At 43.0% G+C, this 16,760-nt stretch overlaps 1 protein-coding gene across 1 annotated transcript; it reads left to right on the top strand.

Moving 5' to 3' along the window:
• The first annotated feature begins 75 nt into the window (after positions 1 to 75).
• Positions 76 to 16,440, top strand: rspry1 (ring finger and SPRY domain containing 1). Its single transcript, XM_085281459.1, has 15 exons — positions 76 to 477; positions 921 to 1,539; positions 3,077 to 3,129; positions 6,301 to 6,413; positions 7,433 to 7,559; positions 7,676 to 7,734; positions 9,292 to 9,358; positions 9,985 to 10,116; positions 10,239 to 10,354; positions 10,443 to 10,586; positions 10,753 to 10,864; positions 11,143 to 11,245; positions 11,390 to 11,542; positions 14,218 to 14,322; positions 14,428 to 16,440. Exons 2-15 carry the CDS (start codon positions 1,142 to 1,144, stop codon positions 14,522 to 14,524), a joined length of 1,779 nt encoding a protein of 592 aa, XP_085137585.1. The 5' UTR covers positions 76 to 477; positions 921 to 1,141; the 3' UTR covers positions 14,525 to 16,440.
• The last annotated feature ends 320 nt before the right edge of the window (positions 16,441 to 16,760 follow it).

Here is a 16,760-nt window from a genome sequence, read left to right as displayed (position 1 = left end):
TAAGAGAAAAAGTAAAACCATCAGGCAGAACTCCTATGTTCACGTAACATTAGAGAGAAAAATCCTCCCTTCTCCTCCAGTCTCGCCTTCGCATCCACAGCTGACGATGACCAACCTTTTAGCTGGCAGCGCTACGGAACTTAGCGACCAGCTAGCTCTCCTTAGTAGCGTCGTTTAAAATGTGTACGCTATGACCGTGTTGCTGTTTTACTTCAGCGAAGGTGTGTTACGGCGGAATATAGACGGGTGGTGTAAATGTGTCCTGATACCCGAGTACCACGCTCAGCTTGTTGTTCCTCTCGTTACCTAACTTGTGTAGTCCGACGGGAGAATCGGAGGAGGGTCCAGCTATCGAAGCTAACAGCTCGGAGGCTAGCTCATACACAACGCAGCTACCTTGTTAGCCTTCTGGTTTGTTAACTACTTTGGTCTGGCTCGACTGCGCTTTGAATGGTGTTTGTTTTACAAGATAGCACCGTAAGTATGTCTTTAGTTCAAAATGGAACCATTGTGGCTTTTAATGATAAGAACAAGTTCGGGAAACTTGAGTTTCCTTTTTAACGTGACAACTGCTTGCTTTGTGGGTGGCTAGCTTGCAAGTCAGCTAACTGAAAAGCTCTTGTTTGTCAACAATACTAAAATGTGTCATCGTTTAGTTGCTCCGTGTGATACACTGTGCCTTTTTAATTGAGCAGCACAGCTATAGATTGAAACAACTGAACGTCGTTTAGTGGCGCTTTTGTGTGAGAGAAAGGGGAGTCATGTTTAATTTCAATAATTAACTTCTGTAATCTGCTGACATTTATCGTACGGGGTGTGTCGTTTCCGCAAGTCTAAATATTTGCTGCTGGCGGCACTGACAGATTGAGTAAGCAGCTGAGCTAAAGGCTTTCTGTTTTGTGTTTGTGTTGCCTTCACAGCGATCCATCCAGTCCTGGATGAGAGGTTGACTGAAGCCTTTGGTTGCCTGTGATGTTCCGAGCTTTCCTGGCTGCATCACCAGACCTTTTCTGGTTCATTTTAGTAGCCATTTATCACTAGTCCCACACAAGTCTCTGCTTGGCAACAGTATGGTCTTTTGCGCTGGCCCCACCCAGCCCACAGGGACAAGAACCCCCCAAAACCAAGCTCTCCAAATGATATGATAGTAGCCACCTGGATTACTTTCTGTGCCTGCAGGAGCCTTGTACAGGTTCTGCTCTTCCTCTCTTCCTCAAAGTCCCTTCATCCATTCTGGGAAACACTTGCCAGTTTGGTCTCCAACTCTGGAACCATGGGTAATAGCTGTGTATGTCGAGAAGATAGTGACTTAGAGGACCAACATCATGGTTCATCGAGAGCAACCCGAGGACAAGCTAGGCGGGTGGATCACAGTGCAGGTGTGGGTGCTGACGCCGCAGAGGCTCGGAGCAGTCGGCCCAGGGACCCGGTCAGGCCACCTCGTCGAGGTCGAGGGCCTCATGAGCCGAGACGGAAAAAGCAGAATGTAGATGGCCTGGTGCTGGACACGCTGGCTGTCATCAGGACACTTGTAGACAAGTAAGTTGGAAAATGCCAACAACTATTCAATAAGCTCAACAAAATGAAAACTTAGGGTGTTCTTGGTCTACAGCTCTTAAATTCTGTCTATCCTAATTCTTGTTGGGTTTTTTTTTTTTGTTTTTTTTAAATAACGTCAACCTATAATGTTAACAGTGGGTTAACAATTAGGTGTCAATTAGGGTTCAGTGTTATTCTTGTGGTATTATAACAATAAACTGGGGAGTTATTCTTTTTTTCAGGAAATTGGGATCTTTCATAAAGAAAAGATTAATAATAAAGCATGCAGCTGCAGCTTATTCATGAAAAAAATCAATACTTTCACACAAAAGCCTGCTTAAAACAAAGGTGATTAAGAGCCCTGAGCTGCAGTTGCAAGCATTAATTTGTAGAACCTGTGGCTTTGAATAAGTAGAACCCATAAGCCCGTGCCACCTCCTCCACGTATTTGTTGTCGTTGAAGAACCAACTTGCATTTTGAGGCGTAGTATAGTGAGTCATGTTTCTGAAGTTCATGCAATAAGAAGAGATGCTCCCAAGGAAAACTGATTTCCTTGTGATTGTAGATAATCAGAAAAGAGAGATTTTACTGTCCACTGGGACTGTTGTCACAGATCTGTGCAACTGTCTCTTAGTATACACCAAATAACAGCCACGGTGTCTTTATTAACTCTTCTTTCATCGTGTTTAAAAGCCTTCTGTACAGACATCTCAGTTTGTACCTAAAGCAACAGAACAGATTTTCCATCACAGCCTCTCGGTGGTTTGATGTTGGCTTCAGCACGTTCTGTCTGATTCAGCCACTTGTTCAGTTGCCCTTTTTTTTTTTTTTATTTCCAGATTTTTCATTTAACATCACTGACATCTGTTTTAACAGCGTGTTGCCACACAACTAAACCTCTTCAGGATAACAGTACATGTATGAATCGACAATAAGCTGCAAAAAATCGGACTAACAGTGTTTTAGAGGTTCACTGTTTGTCTTAAAATCAATGTATTGGCAAAATAAAGTAGACTTAAAATACTATTGCATAATCTCAGTTTGAAAATGGCTGTGTTTAAAACATTATTCCAACAGTGTGCAAACAATATGACTAATTAATGAAGGACATCTCACTTGCAGTATTACTAAGTAATGGTAGGAAATCTGAGAATTAAGCCGAGTCTGTGGCTGGCTATAGTGATAGTAGTGGGTTTGATTTTTTTGGGATCAGCTACAATAAGTAATGGTAACAGAAGCGTTATCATCAGTTACATCCACTGAACCAGATACATCGTAACTATACACTCGCTTCAGCCTCTCCACAGGATAACACTGTTGTCCATATCCATTACTGTGATCACAGAAACGCACAAAGACATGAGTCATTTGTTGATATTATTCCAGATGCTGTGATCACAGGGTCACAAACACTTTGGCTGGTTGAGTGCTTTTAGTGAGCATCACTACATTTGTGTTAATTGTGCACGCCCAAGTTTGTTATTTTTGGGTAAAGTGAAAAAGATGTAAAACAAAAAACCCTGCCTTGTTTTTCAGTGATCAAGAGCCTCCTTACTCCATGATCACGCTGCATGAGATGGCAGAGACGGGTAAGGAAACTTCTCTGAAACACGTTCACATGCTCAACACAAAACATGAAGCCACACAGCAAACAAACACCACTCTGGCACGTCGGTGTTCTTTAAAAATGTGAAGAAGTGTGGCTCTGTGTGACATAAGAGCTTTTATTGTTGGTTCAAAGGTTATCAGATGTGTGAAAGAAGGAACACTTGCTCTGTGATGAAAACACGATATGATAAGGTGACAAAAACATTTCTTGGTTTGTCAAATGAACCCATTTCTCTAATATCGAGAGGGTTTATCTTTATTAGTGACTAGAGAGGAGTTCCAGGAATTAACAGTCCTGTGTGCATATGCTTTCCCTTCCCCCCCCTCAGGCTCAATGTCTGAGTTGTTTATGAGAAGTGCTAAGGAAGTATCATTACAGTGCATTGAACTCAGTAGATGTTTTTCTGCTTTGATATATCTGGACTATTTGAAAACTTGCTTGCTCCAAATTTACCTGTGGTATTCTAAAATGCGCACTTCTAGACATCATACTGACTGGTTACCATTTCGTGGCAATTCAGCAGCAGAGTTTGCTTTATCTGTCAGAAAAGACCCCGTATGTGTGACAATGGCTTTATCCTTCTAAAGCTTTCCCACATGCGCTGCAGCTCTCGCCTCGTCTAAGAGTTGCCCAACAGAGGTGCTCGTGAGAAACGAATGCAAGGTGCCACTGGATCAGATATTACCTGGTCTTAAACCTGCTCCCCAGTACAAAGTCTTGGTGAGATTATGCTAGTGGTCAGGAAGTGCAGCTAACAGTTTGTCACATTTATGTTGTGCCTCTATTTTCCATCTAATCTCGCCTTAACCACAAAGGATTTCCAAGTGGATCCAATTATTTTCAGGTTATAATGAAAGCACACCTGTATGGTAGCACTGCTAAGTTTAAAGTTGGATGACACCATGCATTAGCACTTGGATGAGATCTGCTCAGTGTATGAGCTTGACTCCCACCAGTTGTGGCCTGTTTCTTCTAGTCATTTTTCAGTCCCCGTTTGTTTGTCTTGAATTGATGTATCATCTCCCTTATTCAGATAAGTGTGCATGCACGCTTCAATTGTGCAATTTGTAGTGTTCAAAACTGGTCTGGGTTGTGCAATCTCTTGTTAACAGTAAGCACAGTTTTGACCAAAATACACAAAACCTGCACGATCAGGTTTGAGTGGACTGAATGTGAGCAGAGGAGTGGGACTGCAGCAGTCCCGAGCTAAGGTTGCTTCCTCAGCATATGTACTCCAGCTTGCCCAGCCTGAGGGGAGCAGTTCATCATTTGGGGAAGGGACACAGTCGTGATTTATCCCACATACATAATGTATTAGAGTTCACACTTTTACCCCAATCTAGTGAGTTTTATTTATGGAATAATTTTGTGCTAGTTTGATGTTTCTGTTCGTGTGCATATGGTTGAAGCCCTCACATTTGCTTGAGGCGTGCAGTGTTTGGATGTGTATGCGGTACCTTGTGAATTCTTGCACAAGCCTGGTGTCATGCACATATGGTGTTTGATGCTCACAAGGCTCGGTGTTGTGTGGCTTGACAGCAGCCAAGCTGGGTATTAGCTTGCAGTCCTGAACCCTGAGTCCAGCCAAGAAGCAAATCAGTCAGCTAGCCAGTCACTTTCTGTTTGACACGTGCAAGCAATGTAAATTATTCATAAGATAATTGGCTTTCATGAGTGATATTACAGAAAGGATTTCTCACTGAGTCACCTAATGGGCAGGAAATGCATGCTTTAGTAGGCTGCGTATTATACTCACAACCGAGGGTTATGTTGGTGAGCACGGATTTATACTCAAACATCTTCTTTCCTTGTGAGAGAAACAGCAGAGGAAGCTTTGCTTGGATGAGGCTTTAACAGCAGCTGTGAAAGGAATTTATATTTTGCACTTAGTATTTATTATTTAAGAGTTTATGCGAAAAACAACCCAGACATGCTCATTGATTTCACACAGTGTTGACTGTTTTATTCTTTTTCTTAGTTTTAATTTTCCAACCAGCATCGTCAGTCCACAGATACTTGCTCCTTTCAGAAACATCTCACTGGAGATCATTCAGATGAAATGGGCAAATCATGGAATTTGAGCCAGATTAAATACACCTTGTACAAATGAACAAACAAGTCTCAGAAAAGAGACCAAGAAGTGTGCTGCTACTTTTGCTAGTGTGGGCTCAATGACGGCTGGTTTGCCCTACAGACAGAACACGAGTGTCAACTATATAATGCCAGTATCCAAACAGCATCTGTGTGCAACTCTGTTCTAGCTGAATACATCAGAAAATGAGGCAAAATCTTGTGGGACCATTTAATAATTGCACCTTAGATTTTAATTATGTATTTTGGAAGACACCACATGCTCACTACCGTGAGGTAGAGCAGGTAAAGAACCGTAAGATCTAGGGCATTCATGCCACGGCTGACCTGGCCTGTGCCTTAATTTACATCTCGCCTGGTAGAGAAGGACCAGCAAAGGCTCTTTTTTCCCCAGAAAGCTTAACCTGTTAAGCCCCCAGCGGCTTTATGATCTCCGCAATCTCCTCCCTTTTGCACCCTTATTTGGGTGCTTAAGAGGTTAAACTAACTGGGCTTCCTTCAAGGCTGCTGGCGAATTGTTGCAGAACCACAATAGAAAAGCATCTTGTGTCTTAGTGTAAGAGTATGGCAGCTGCATGAAACAGGACAGAAAGGACTTGGCCAGGCTAGTGAGAAAAACATAGGGCTTTATGGGACGGTCTCTCCCAGATCTGGATCCAGTGTATGCTGGCCATGTCCAGAAGGAAAGCTAGCTGTAGACTCCGCCCACCTGGTGATAAACTTTGTCCCTGTTCTTTCTGGAGGACGGTATAGGACCACTGAAGCAAGAACCAACAGACGCACGCATGCAGGCACCTCGGGCCATGCACTGGACTCCTGCACTTTAAAACGTGCGGCTACAATGCTGCCTCTTTATTCGTTTCCCTGTTGTGTGTATTTATTTATTTGAAGTCTTTCTGTGTTTTAAGCTGAGAACTATCATACAGAATTATGTTGGGTGACTGCTTAATGACAATGACGAATCTTTTGATTCTCAAGGAGGCAGATTACCAAAAACCAACAGTGTAAAATAACAAAAGTGATACAAAATCTCGGTTGAAAGTTTCTTGTTTTCTCTTAGATGACGGCTGGCTGGAGGTTGTCCAGTCTCTGATACGAGTGATTCCACTGGATGATCCACTAGGCCCTGCAGTGATCACACTTCTCCTGGATGAGTGTCCTCTACCCACCAAGGTATCAATCTGACCTTTAACCTAGGAAGTAATGGATGTGATCTTAAATCTGCCGTTCCTTGGCCTTTCTGTTTGACTGCAGCTCTAATCAGAATAACAATCTTTGACTTGTTCTTTCCCCTTTTCTGTATTTTGATGACGCTCGCTCACTCACATTTCTCTGCGCATATGTTTCAGTTAAAATGATGCTCGTTTATATTTGGAAGCAGCATTTTAAATCATTAGTTTCGATTTTCGCTCAAGTCACACAGATTAAAGGAAGTGCAGCTATTTTTGTAGATTTCTTATCATTTCTATTAATTAGAAATGATAAAAATGAAATCACAGTTATTGTTATTATTGTCCGGGATAGATTAATCTTGTGTAGAACAACAAGTGCTCATTCAGCTAAAACTTTTTTGTTTTTTCCCTCCGATCCCCCCCTTCACCCACAACCTTTTTTTTAAACTTCTTTGAACAAATAAAATGTGCCTGCTGCTTCCATGATCAGTGATGTGGGGACAGAGGCCGTACCGTTACACTCTGAACAGAGTGAGCTCCTCACAGTATCCCACAGAAATGCAGTGAATCCAGTGGAACTTATATTTCACACAATATCATGTAATAATAATAATAAAGTGTACTTTATTGATCCCTGTGGGAAAATTCCTTCCTGCATTTAACCCATTCACTCAGTGAAGCAGTGGGCTGCCATTGGCCGCCTGGGTAGAAGTGTGTAGGGACGGTACCTTGCTCAGGGGTACCTCAGGGTAGCCGTTCAGGGGAATCAAACCCCTGACCTTCCGATCACGGGGCCCTAAGACTCAATCAGTACAATCTTAGAATAGAAATTGTGGGTGCTCCGCGCCAACTGTGCATGGAATAATCCTGGTTTATGTCCTTGTAGCATCATCTGTCAGGATCATGGAAGTGTTTTTAAATGTTTAAAACAGAAGCGTTCCAGCTTTCTGTGGTGCTTGACTTTAGGTTGTTTGGAGAAACAATGAATGATCCTCGCTGAAGTTTTCCTTTTCTGTTCAGGATGCTCTCCAGAAACTCTCGGACATGTTGAGTCTGAGTTCAGCCGTTGCACAACAAGACGCTCTAAACCCCGCTAAACACAGAAACACCACTGCGGTCCTGGGATGCCTGGCAGAGAAGCTAGCCGGTACAGTCCACAGTTCTGGTTTATTTGTGTTTAATTTTTGGTATTTTTATGTTTTCAATAAACCTAAAGAAAGACCAACGTTTGCCCTGTTTCTTACAACACCTTTTATTTTGTAGGATTGCCCAGTATTGGGTTGTTGAGCCCTGGAACCCTTGAATACCTTCTAGAGAGCCTGGTGAGCAGACCTTGACACGCGGTGTTGTTTAGTGTGTGGTATGCTGCACGAATGACACTGTTGCACATTGCCTACAATTTGCTGATGCCTTGTGGTCCGAGAGCTTTTATTATCCTTCAGACGGAGCTCTATAACACCGGGTAACCTAGGGCGGCTCGATTATGGCAAAAATGATAATCACGATAATCATCTCGATTATTTGACAATATTTATTTAACAATAACAATGTGTTGAATAATGACTTTAAAAAATAATATAAAACAGTGCAAATACTGATAACAGTGCAAATGTTTGCAGTATAAGAAATAAATGAAAAATGTAAACATCTGTGTTTAGTGAGCTTTGCAGTGTTGCTCTGTGGTGCAGCTACACTGTAGCAAAGTTTACACACTGTGTCTACTTGATCCACGTCTGACTGAGCCCATAATGTTTCCACACCACTGAAGTTTTTTTTACCTCTTTACAACCAACAGCAGTCACTCTCCTCTCCAAATAACTTCTGCTCAGCTTTCCGAGCTTCCCTCGGGTCCTCTTAATCAGCGGTCCCCAACCCCCGGGCCTCGGACCGGTACCGGTGCGTGAGTCGTTTGGTACCGGGCCGCGAGAGTTGAGGCTCAGGTGTGAAATGTATAGTTTTCAGGGTTATTTTGTTATCGTTTTATCGTTAACTCGGTTTTCCTTGTTTCTTTTCACGTGTGTTATGAATAAATCTTCTTTTTTTCGGTACCGGTACTAGTTTTATTTTGTTGTATTTATCCGCGACACCTTAAAGGCCGGTCCGTGAAAATATTGTCGGGCATAAACCGGTCAGTGGCGCAAAAAAAGGTTGGAGACCGCTGCTCTTAATTGTTGTGACACGTGTTCGAAATGCAGAGAGGTGCGCTCGATTTGCCACACGGAGCAGCGCGAGAGTAAAGCACGAGGGAGGGGCTAATAATCGGCTCAGTCATTTTTAATGATCGTTGAAAGCCCAGATCGTAATCGTGATTAAAATTCGATTAATTGAGCAGCCCTAGGGTAACATTCTACTTGCAAGAACAGTGAGAAAGCTTCAGGTTACTTAAAACGAAGTCTGGTAAGGTCCAATCACGTCGAGCAGCCCAATCCCCGATGATGCACGGCAGAGACGGTGGACTATAAAGATGTGGACACCACTCTGCTACATCTGCTGGGATCGCTCTCGCTGTTTATTAGATAAGAGCTGCACTGTTTTCTGTGACACTGCGTCACCAAGTTTTGTCAGAGCTATAAAGAAGTCGGGTCTGTTGCAGTGCGCATTTCAGGCTGGTCTAACAACAGCAACAAAACACATCAGCATTTTCTGACAAAGACAACAGACGCAATATTGAAGTGGCCAAATTTAGTGGGAATAAGTGCGTTTCTTTGGACTGGTTGTATTTGTGCCACTGCGAACATGAGTGCGATCACGTCACTGCAGCGACTTTTTATAAAGTACTCAAGGGAGCGTTAAGGTTGAATTATAACATGAAAGTTAATGGTTTGTTTAATTGGTGAAATATGTGGAAAATGAATGTGTAATATTTGTGGTTCCTCCAGAGCTCCGAGGCCCACCCCACTGTCATGCTGTTTGCTCTCATCGCTTTGGAGAAGTTCTCTCAGACAAGTAGGTTCACTCACTATATGAAGCCAGTTTAAAAACGAAGACTCACGATTAGGCTGGTGAAATAAGACGTGTGTTATCAGATAAATGAGCCGAGGAGCTGTAAACGGCTCTTCTGCTGTCGATTAGTGTTTCACAGAATTCAGATGAGTGCTTTTGTTTAGCAGTTTTATTACCTGAGCGATGAAGCATAATAGCACTAAAACCCACCACTTCTCTGTATTTCACGACTAGGACGTAATGGTCTCAGTTACAAATCTTTTCTTATAGTTTCTCTAAAATGTCAGCATTGAGCTGCCCCCTACATATTTAATTGAAGTCACTGCATAAAGAACTGTGAGGTCTGTTTAGAGACAGGGTTTCATGTGATTTGTTTTGCTTCATTTCAAATGGCTCACGTTTTATTGATGCTGTTTGTTCTTGAACATGTTTTCTCCCATTTGTGTTGTCAATTCTGCTCCGAGTGCTCCTGAAACGTGGGCGACTGTAGCTCGATGCGGTGCACAAACAGCACTGAAGCTGCTGATGCTCAGCTAATTGAGATCCTCCCGTGTAGGGATGCTTTTACACACAGCAGGGTTGTGACGTATTGTGCGAGGTTCACAGACGTTCTGGTTTCCTTTGCTTAGGCGAGAACAAGCTGACTGTGTCCGAGTCTTCGATCAGCGATCGTCTGGCTGTTCTGGAGTCTTGGGCAGAACATCCTGACTATCTAAAGAGGCAGGTTGGATTTTGTGCACAGTGGAGCCTTGACAACTTGTGTGAGTAGCCCCATGTTTCACCCGTTCTGTGCCGGTGTAGTTTCTTAGATGAGCCAATTATAATCCTCTGAGTCACCGACAAAAGAAAAGCCATCATTTTTCTCCCGCTCTTCTCCATCCAGTCCTAAAGGACGGTCGTCAGTTCACTTACGAAAAAGTCAACCTCACGAATATCAACGCCATGCTGAACAGCAACGATGTTAGCGAGTACCTCAAGATCTCCCCGACTGGACTCGAGGTCAGTCTGCGTGTGAATGCAGATTAGATGCAGAGTTTTTACTGTAACTGAAAAGTCTGAACCTCCTTCTGTTTGCTCTTGTCTTCAGGCGCGATGTGATGCCTCATCCTTTGAGAGCGTGCGCTGTACATTCTGTGTGGATTCGGGCGTTTGGTACTACGAGGTGACGGTTATCACATCGGGGGTGATGCAGATCGGATGGGCCACCAAGGACAGCAAGTTCCTAAACCATGTACTTGAACACTTTTACAGTTTGCCCTTAGCAAAGTGTTCTGAATCTGATGAGATATTCTCCTTTGGGTTGACTGCACCACCTAATCTGTGTGTGTGTGTGTGTGTGTGTGTGTGTGTGTGTGTGTGTGTGTGTGTGTGTGTGTGTGTGTGTGTGTGTTTTACAGGAAGGTTATGGAATAGGAGATGATGAATACTCGTGTGCGTACGATGGCTGCAGGCAGCTAATCTGGTACAACGCTCGCAGTAAACCTCATGCTCACCCCTGCTGGAAGGAGGGTACGCAGTACTGACATACATGTAGTTATAATCAGACATTGCTGCCATCTTTTTGCTGACTTTAATGACATTTTCAAATGTTCCCATTTTAAGAAACCTGTGTTATAATGACATGAGTGTCAGTGTTTGGAAATAGCTTTGTTATTTCGGCGTGACTGTTTTGTGATTTTTAGCGCCCACGCTGTCACTGCCAACATTCAGGCTCTGGCCCACATCCCACACAGATAACAGTAATAGCACGCCAAAGCTTCATTCTGCTGCGTGTGCGTTCCCTTTAGGAGATGCCATCGGCTTCCTGTTGGATCTCAGCAAAAAGCAGATGATCTTTTACCTGAACGGACATCAGCTCCCGCCAGAGAAACAGGTGTTCTCATCTGCCACGTGAGTCCACACAAAGTCTGTCATCTCCTCTCGTCATGTTTCACTTCCTCCCTTCCTCTCCTTTCCTCATTTTTCTCTTTATTTTGTTCTGTGTCTCCACATTTTCTCTCATTTATCCCCGTGTTTTCTTCCCCTTTGTGCCAGGTCCGGCTTCTTTGCGGCAGCCAGCTTCATGTCGTACCAGCAGTGTGAGTTTAACTTCGGGGCCAAGCCTTTCCGTCACCCACCTTCTGTCAAGTTCAGCACCTTCAATGACTTTGCTTCACTGCTGCCCAGTGAAAAGATCATCCTGCCCAGGTAAGACATGAAACAGGTCCGTGACATATTTTATTTATTTATTTCGTGGTGTTGGATGATGCTGTGAGAGGTTGGGAAAGCAGTGTGTAATCTGCTGTAACTAAACTGTCCTCTGAATGGTTCTTGTATAGCTTTTTCACTCTGAGCACTCAAAGCGCTTTATACAACGAATTCATTCACTCATCATTCTTTAAACCTCTCATTAGAGTCTGTCGGCTGCATCAAACCAGCACTTTTATTTCAACGGTAACATTAAAATCTTCAGTGCATTTGTCTCCTAAACGTCAAACTTTGCTCTGGGCAGATGCTCGGTCTTGGCTCAGTGTAACCACGCAACCATACTCTGAAAGTGGAGCAAAAACGAAACCCTGATGTCATATCTGATTTAATAAGACAGGATGGAGACGGGCTACAGCTGCTTAATACAAAGCTCTAATGTTCCTCTGTGTCAGATAAGATAAGATAAGATAGAACTTTATTAATCCCTCGGGTGGGTTCCTCTGGGAAATTCGACTTCCAAAAAGCACAGCAACGACCGAAGTTACAGTTACAGAATTGTTATATATATATATATATATATATATATATATACACACACACACACACACACACACACACACACACACACACACACACACACACACACACACACACATATATATAAATACAGAGACAAATATAAATAAAATATACAAAGGGGATAAATAGAATAAATAGGAATAAAAAATAAAAATACAAGTGAATTGCACATTTCAAGTATTGAGTCTATTGCACTGTTGACTATTTACAAAAGTATTGCACAAGGTATTGTACAGTGAGGTGAAGAGGCACTACAGCTTAGTTGTTCCCCCCTCCCTTGTCCTCCTGTTTCCCCTCCCTCAACTTTGCAGCGATCTGTTGCAACAACGGGACCTTGAACGTTACCACAGTTGGATCATCGCGTCTCTAAAACATCATCAACAAAAATAGCAAAATAATGTGGACAAAGAAAAGACTCGATGTAGGTGTTTGTTATAGTGTCCTGTCACTGACTGACAAATGAAAAGGATGGACAGCTTTTCATTTCCTCTGTTTTTGTCTTTTCTTTGAAACACAGTCGGGCTAAATGAAGGAAAGACTGACGCAATAGAAATGGCTGCATCTAAAAACCAAGCGTCTGTCCACACCACCGTGTGCAGCATGCAGTGTTGGGAAGGTTACTTTTAAAATGTATTCCATTACAGAATACAGATTACATGCCCCAAAATGTATTCTGTAACGTATTCCGTTACGTTACTCAATGACAGTAACGTATTCTGAATACTTTGGATTACTTAATATATTATCGTGCTTTTTACAACAACGTGAATGTCCTATTGCTGTGTGATTTATTACTGTTACTGAAGGTCCGCGACTCCGAACTGTAGTAAAGGGACCTCTGACTAATACGGCGGGGTCCCTGTCGGCTCGTAGCCGAAAAATAGCTTTACTTTGTTGTCTGTGTCAACTTTGCTAGCAGAGACAGAGAGAGGCGTTGAAAGACTGCTCCAACGGAACTTATTGTTTTCGGAGGAAAACACGAACACGGCGTACAGTCGAGTCTTAATAGCTTACTTACAACTGGGCTCGTCAGGCTCTCTTCTTGGCTGCAGTGGTTATTATTATATTTACATGCTTCCAGCTCCCGTTTTTCCTCGATGACAACTCGTACCTTTCCACTCGCCTTTTTCTCCCTCCTCGCGCTCACAGACACATAACGTGTATGGCAGTCCATTCTCCCTGCAGCACGGACTACACTGCCCATGATGCTACATTCTTTAGAGCTATGCTTGTAGCATTCTGCCTGTTAGCTTAGCACAACAACAACAACGAAAAGGCGCTCTCTCACCCAGGAAACACACAGTCGCAGAGAGAGAGAGCGTCGCCCTGTAACCATGGCAACCGTAACGCTGCTGCCTGGAACGAAAGAACGTAGCTGTCACACAAACCCAAACAGTCCTGACCCGCGACAATATGAAACAGGAAAGTACCACAGTGTAATCCATTTATTTCAACAAAGTAACTGTATTCTGAATACCACCTTTTTAAACGGTAACTGTTACGGAATACAGTTACTCATATTTTGTATTTTAAATACGTAACGGCGGTACATGTACTCCGTTACTCCCCAACACTGGCAGCATGACGCATTAAGCAGCTGTCCCACAGAAAATCTGTCAGCTGAGCTTCAGCAGCTCAACGTTAGCTTGTTCGTCCTAAAAATGTACATAAAATGTGACCTTTTAAAAAGAAACCTAAATGTAACCGTTTGAGTTGCATATTCCACATCTGGATTTTATTTTATTTACTGATTTATTTTTACATTTGCAAAAAATGCAACAATTAACATTTTTTTTAATTAAAAAAAGGGGTTAAGACAGCTTGTTTCAGAGCACCGTAAGGTAATTGGGGATTATTTTGAACTTGAAATGCATGGCTCTAAATGAGTGTAATGACTCTGATCAGTCACTCCCCCCACACATCGATTTTGAACGCTGTGGGAAAGGGAGACGGCGTGAAGAGAAGGAACGATTGCATGAAAACTGTCCGTGTGTGTGTCCAGTCTTCTTTTTCCTTAGACAGAACAAACCCCAGCAGACGGTGCACCTGCATGTGTATAGAAACGTCACGTGTGTATTTGTGTGTGTGTTTCCTAGACACCGGCGTCTGGCCTTAATGAGGCAGGTTAGCATCCGAGACAACTGCTGCACGCTGTGTTGTGACGTCATGGCCGACACAGAGCTGCGGCCCTGTGGACATGGGTATGTGTTCTTCTGCTGTCAATAAAACGTCTGTGAAACTCAAGTTCATTTTTGTTCACTCCTTAAACAGGAACAATCTGACTTTGTCCCGTCTCTTTTCCCCAGTGGTATGTGTATGGAGTGTGCCTTACAGTTAGAGACGTGCCCCCTCTGCCGCCACGACATCCAGACCCGCGTCAGACTCATTGCACACGTCTCCTGACACACTTCCTGCGCTCGCTCCAGTAAACGGAGGCACACAAGCCCTTTAGCTTCCTCCTCCTCCTCCTCTAATCCCCTCTTACCCCACAGGGCTGCGAGGACGTTGCCACAGTGTGGCGATGATGGCAGAACGCTGAATTCTGGTCAGACGAGATGGCGGCAATGGAGGGGTGGATAGATGAAAGAAAGGAGATGAGAGGAGGGGCAAAAAACCGACAGCTGGAACCCCCAGGAGCTTTTCCTCGTCTATCTACATCTCCTCTTTTATATCCTTCTGACAACTCGCTGCAGAAGCTGGGCCAAGAAAACTTTCTACTTTTTTTTTTTTCCAAATAAAAGCGCAGAGACCGTGTAACTCGGCTACAGACAGAACCGAGTTCTTATCTCCAGGCCCGTGTAAAGCTATTTAAAAACAAAGAACCTTTCCATCACGAGGACCCCACTTGTGCTTTCAGTCCTGAGGCTGCTACTATTTAACCCCATCGCCGTCATGCACACGTCTGCAGACGTGACAGGGCTTGGTCACAGAGGAAAACGCAGCCTGTAGTACAGTATTAAACCGAAGGTACAAACTTGAAATGTGTCTTACTTTCTTTTTTTGCTTACAGATGCGTGAGTGATTGTGTTCTCACTGTAGCATTTTCATGTTCTCCAACACTCAAACCCTGGGCAGCTTTCCCGTCTGTACTGATCGATCACCCAGTAGGAGGTTTTTCATTCTATTGTTGGCTAAAATCTCAGATTCTACTCTGTCTAATTGACTTTAATCGCTTGAGTTCAATTTTCTGATTAAGTTTACAAAGCAAATCACAAAAGAAAGTAAATGGCAGAAATAACGTGTTTCTGTCTGAATAAGAACTGATTGATTTGACCCTCCCTTTTGTGCTTTACTCGTTTATAAAGCAACCACAGAATGTGGGGATTAAAATTTACATTAAAGTCACATACAAGTGATCGCAGTCAGGTTTCTTCCTCCCGGTTATAAATGCACATTTTAAAGAACCAGTGTAAGGGAAGTGTGTACTCGCACCACCACACACTGTAAAACTTGATTAGTGCCAACAGTTGGGGAACAGGGGTCGAGCTTGTCTGAGAGGCTGTTTGATTTTTGGTTTGTGATGACAAACCTGACACTTTTCAGTCCACAAAAAGAGTTTTTAGTTGGTCACTTAAAATGAGGCTGAACGCTGATGTTGGCTCACGAGCTGAGCGGTGAATTGCAGGAGGAAATGTGGATTGATCGTTCACGTGCTGCACGTCACAGCGCTGCTGGTGATCTTGTGTTAAAAGCAAAGTTTGTCAGAAGTGCTCAGGCTGAGTAAAAACGCGGGTTCTGTACAACTCCTGCTCCCTTTTCTTCATCTTCCCTCTTCTTGTCTTTTGCCTTGTGTTTGTCTTTCTGTCCATCCTTTACTTGAAGCATCTCTGGGTTGACTGAATTATGTTTGTATTTTGGAAACAGGTGACAAAATTAATCGTACGTTAAATCATAATTCAGTAAAATTGTATTGTACAATTTTAAAACGCCCAATGGCATTTCAAATGACAGCAATTTTACATATATCCTGTTCTTATAGTTTCTGAAGGAGTTGATGCTTCATGCTGCATGAACAAAATCAGTAAAATCATTCACACGATACTAGAACGGTTTATGACAACAGCAGAATCTCTCGGTATGACAAAAGACCGGTATGGTCGTTGTTTGCTATGTTGTAGTTTCCTGGAGCACCTTATCCATGGAGGTGAGAGGTGAATTTTGTGTGTGTGTGTGTGTGTGTGTGTGTGTGTGTGTGTGAGAGAGAGAGAATGTATTTAAAACATCTGTAAAGGAAAATCTCCCCGAGTTCCCAAAGATGTGATTTATTGAAGAATTGTTTCCTGGATTGTGACATTTGTAATAAATGTATGTTCATGTGATTCTTTTGTGTGACTCCTGCTACAAAACCAAACTATTGATACACTCACTGATCATTTTACCCACTGGCCTGTGAAATGTGGACATTTTTAAACACACACAGCAACTCTTTAAGTAACAGCTGATCTCCATCTCCTCTGGATATTAGTCAGGGATCTATTGCTATGTTTTTGTCTCTTGGTGTGTTGGTAATTTATCACAAAGAATTACAGTGCAGAAAACACTGGGCACTGTCTCAGGCTCACATGAAGCCCGATGCACTCAGGACAGATGTGTCAGGGGAAAAGTGACACAGCAAAACAGTTTAAACGTTATTTTGTAT

Source organism: Mchenga conophoros, linkage group LG7 (assembly GCF_057382185.1).
Source record: "Mchenga conophoros isolate Kocher_MC1m ecotype Shallow Benthic linkage group LG7, M_conophoros_male_GT1.1, whole genome shotgun sequence".
In the NCBI taxonomy this organism is placed as follows: domain Eukaryota; kingdom Metazoa; phylum Chordata; class Actinopteri; order Cichliformes; family Cichlidae; genus Mchenga; species Mchenga conophoros.
Note: the sequence above shows the minus strand (reverse complement) of the source record. Positions and strands in the feature narration are given on the sequence as shown.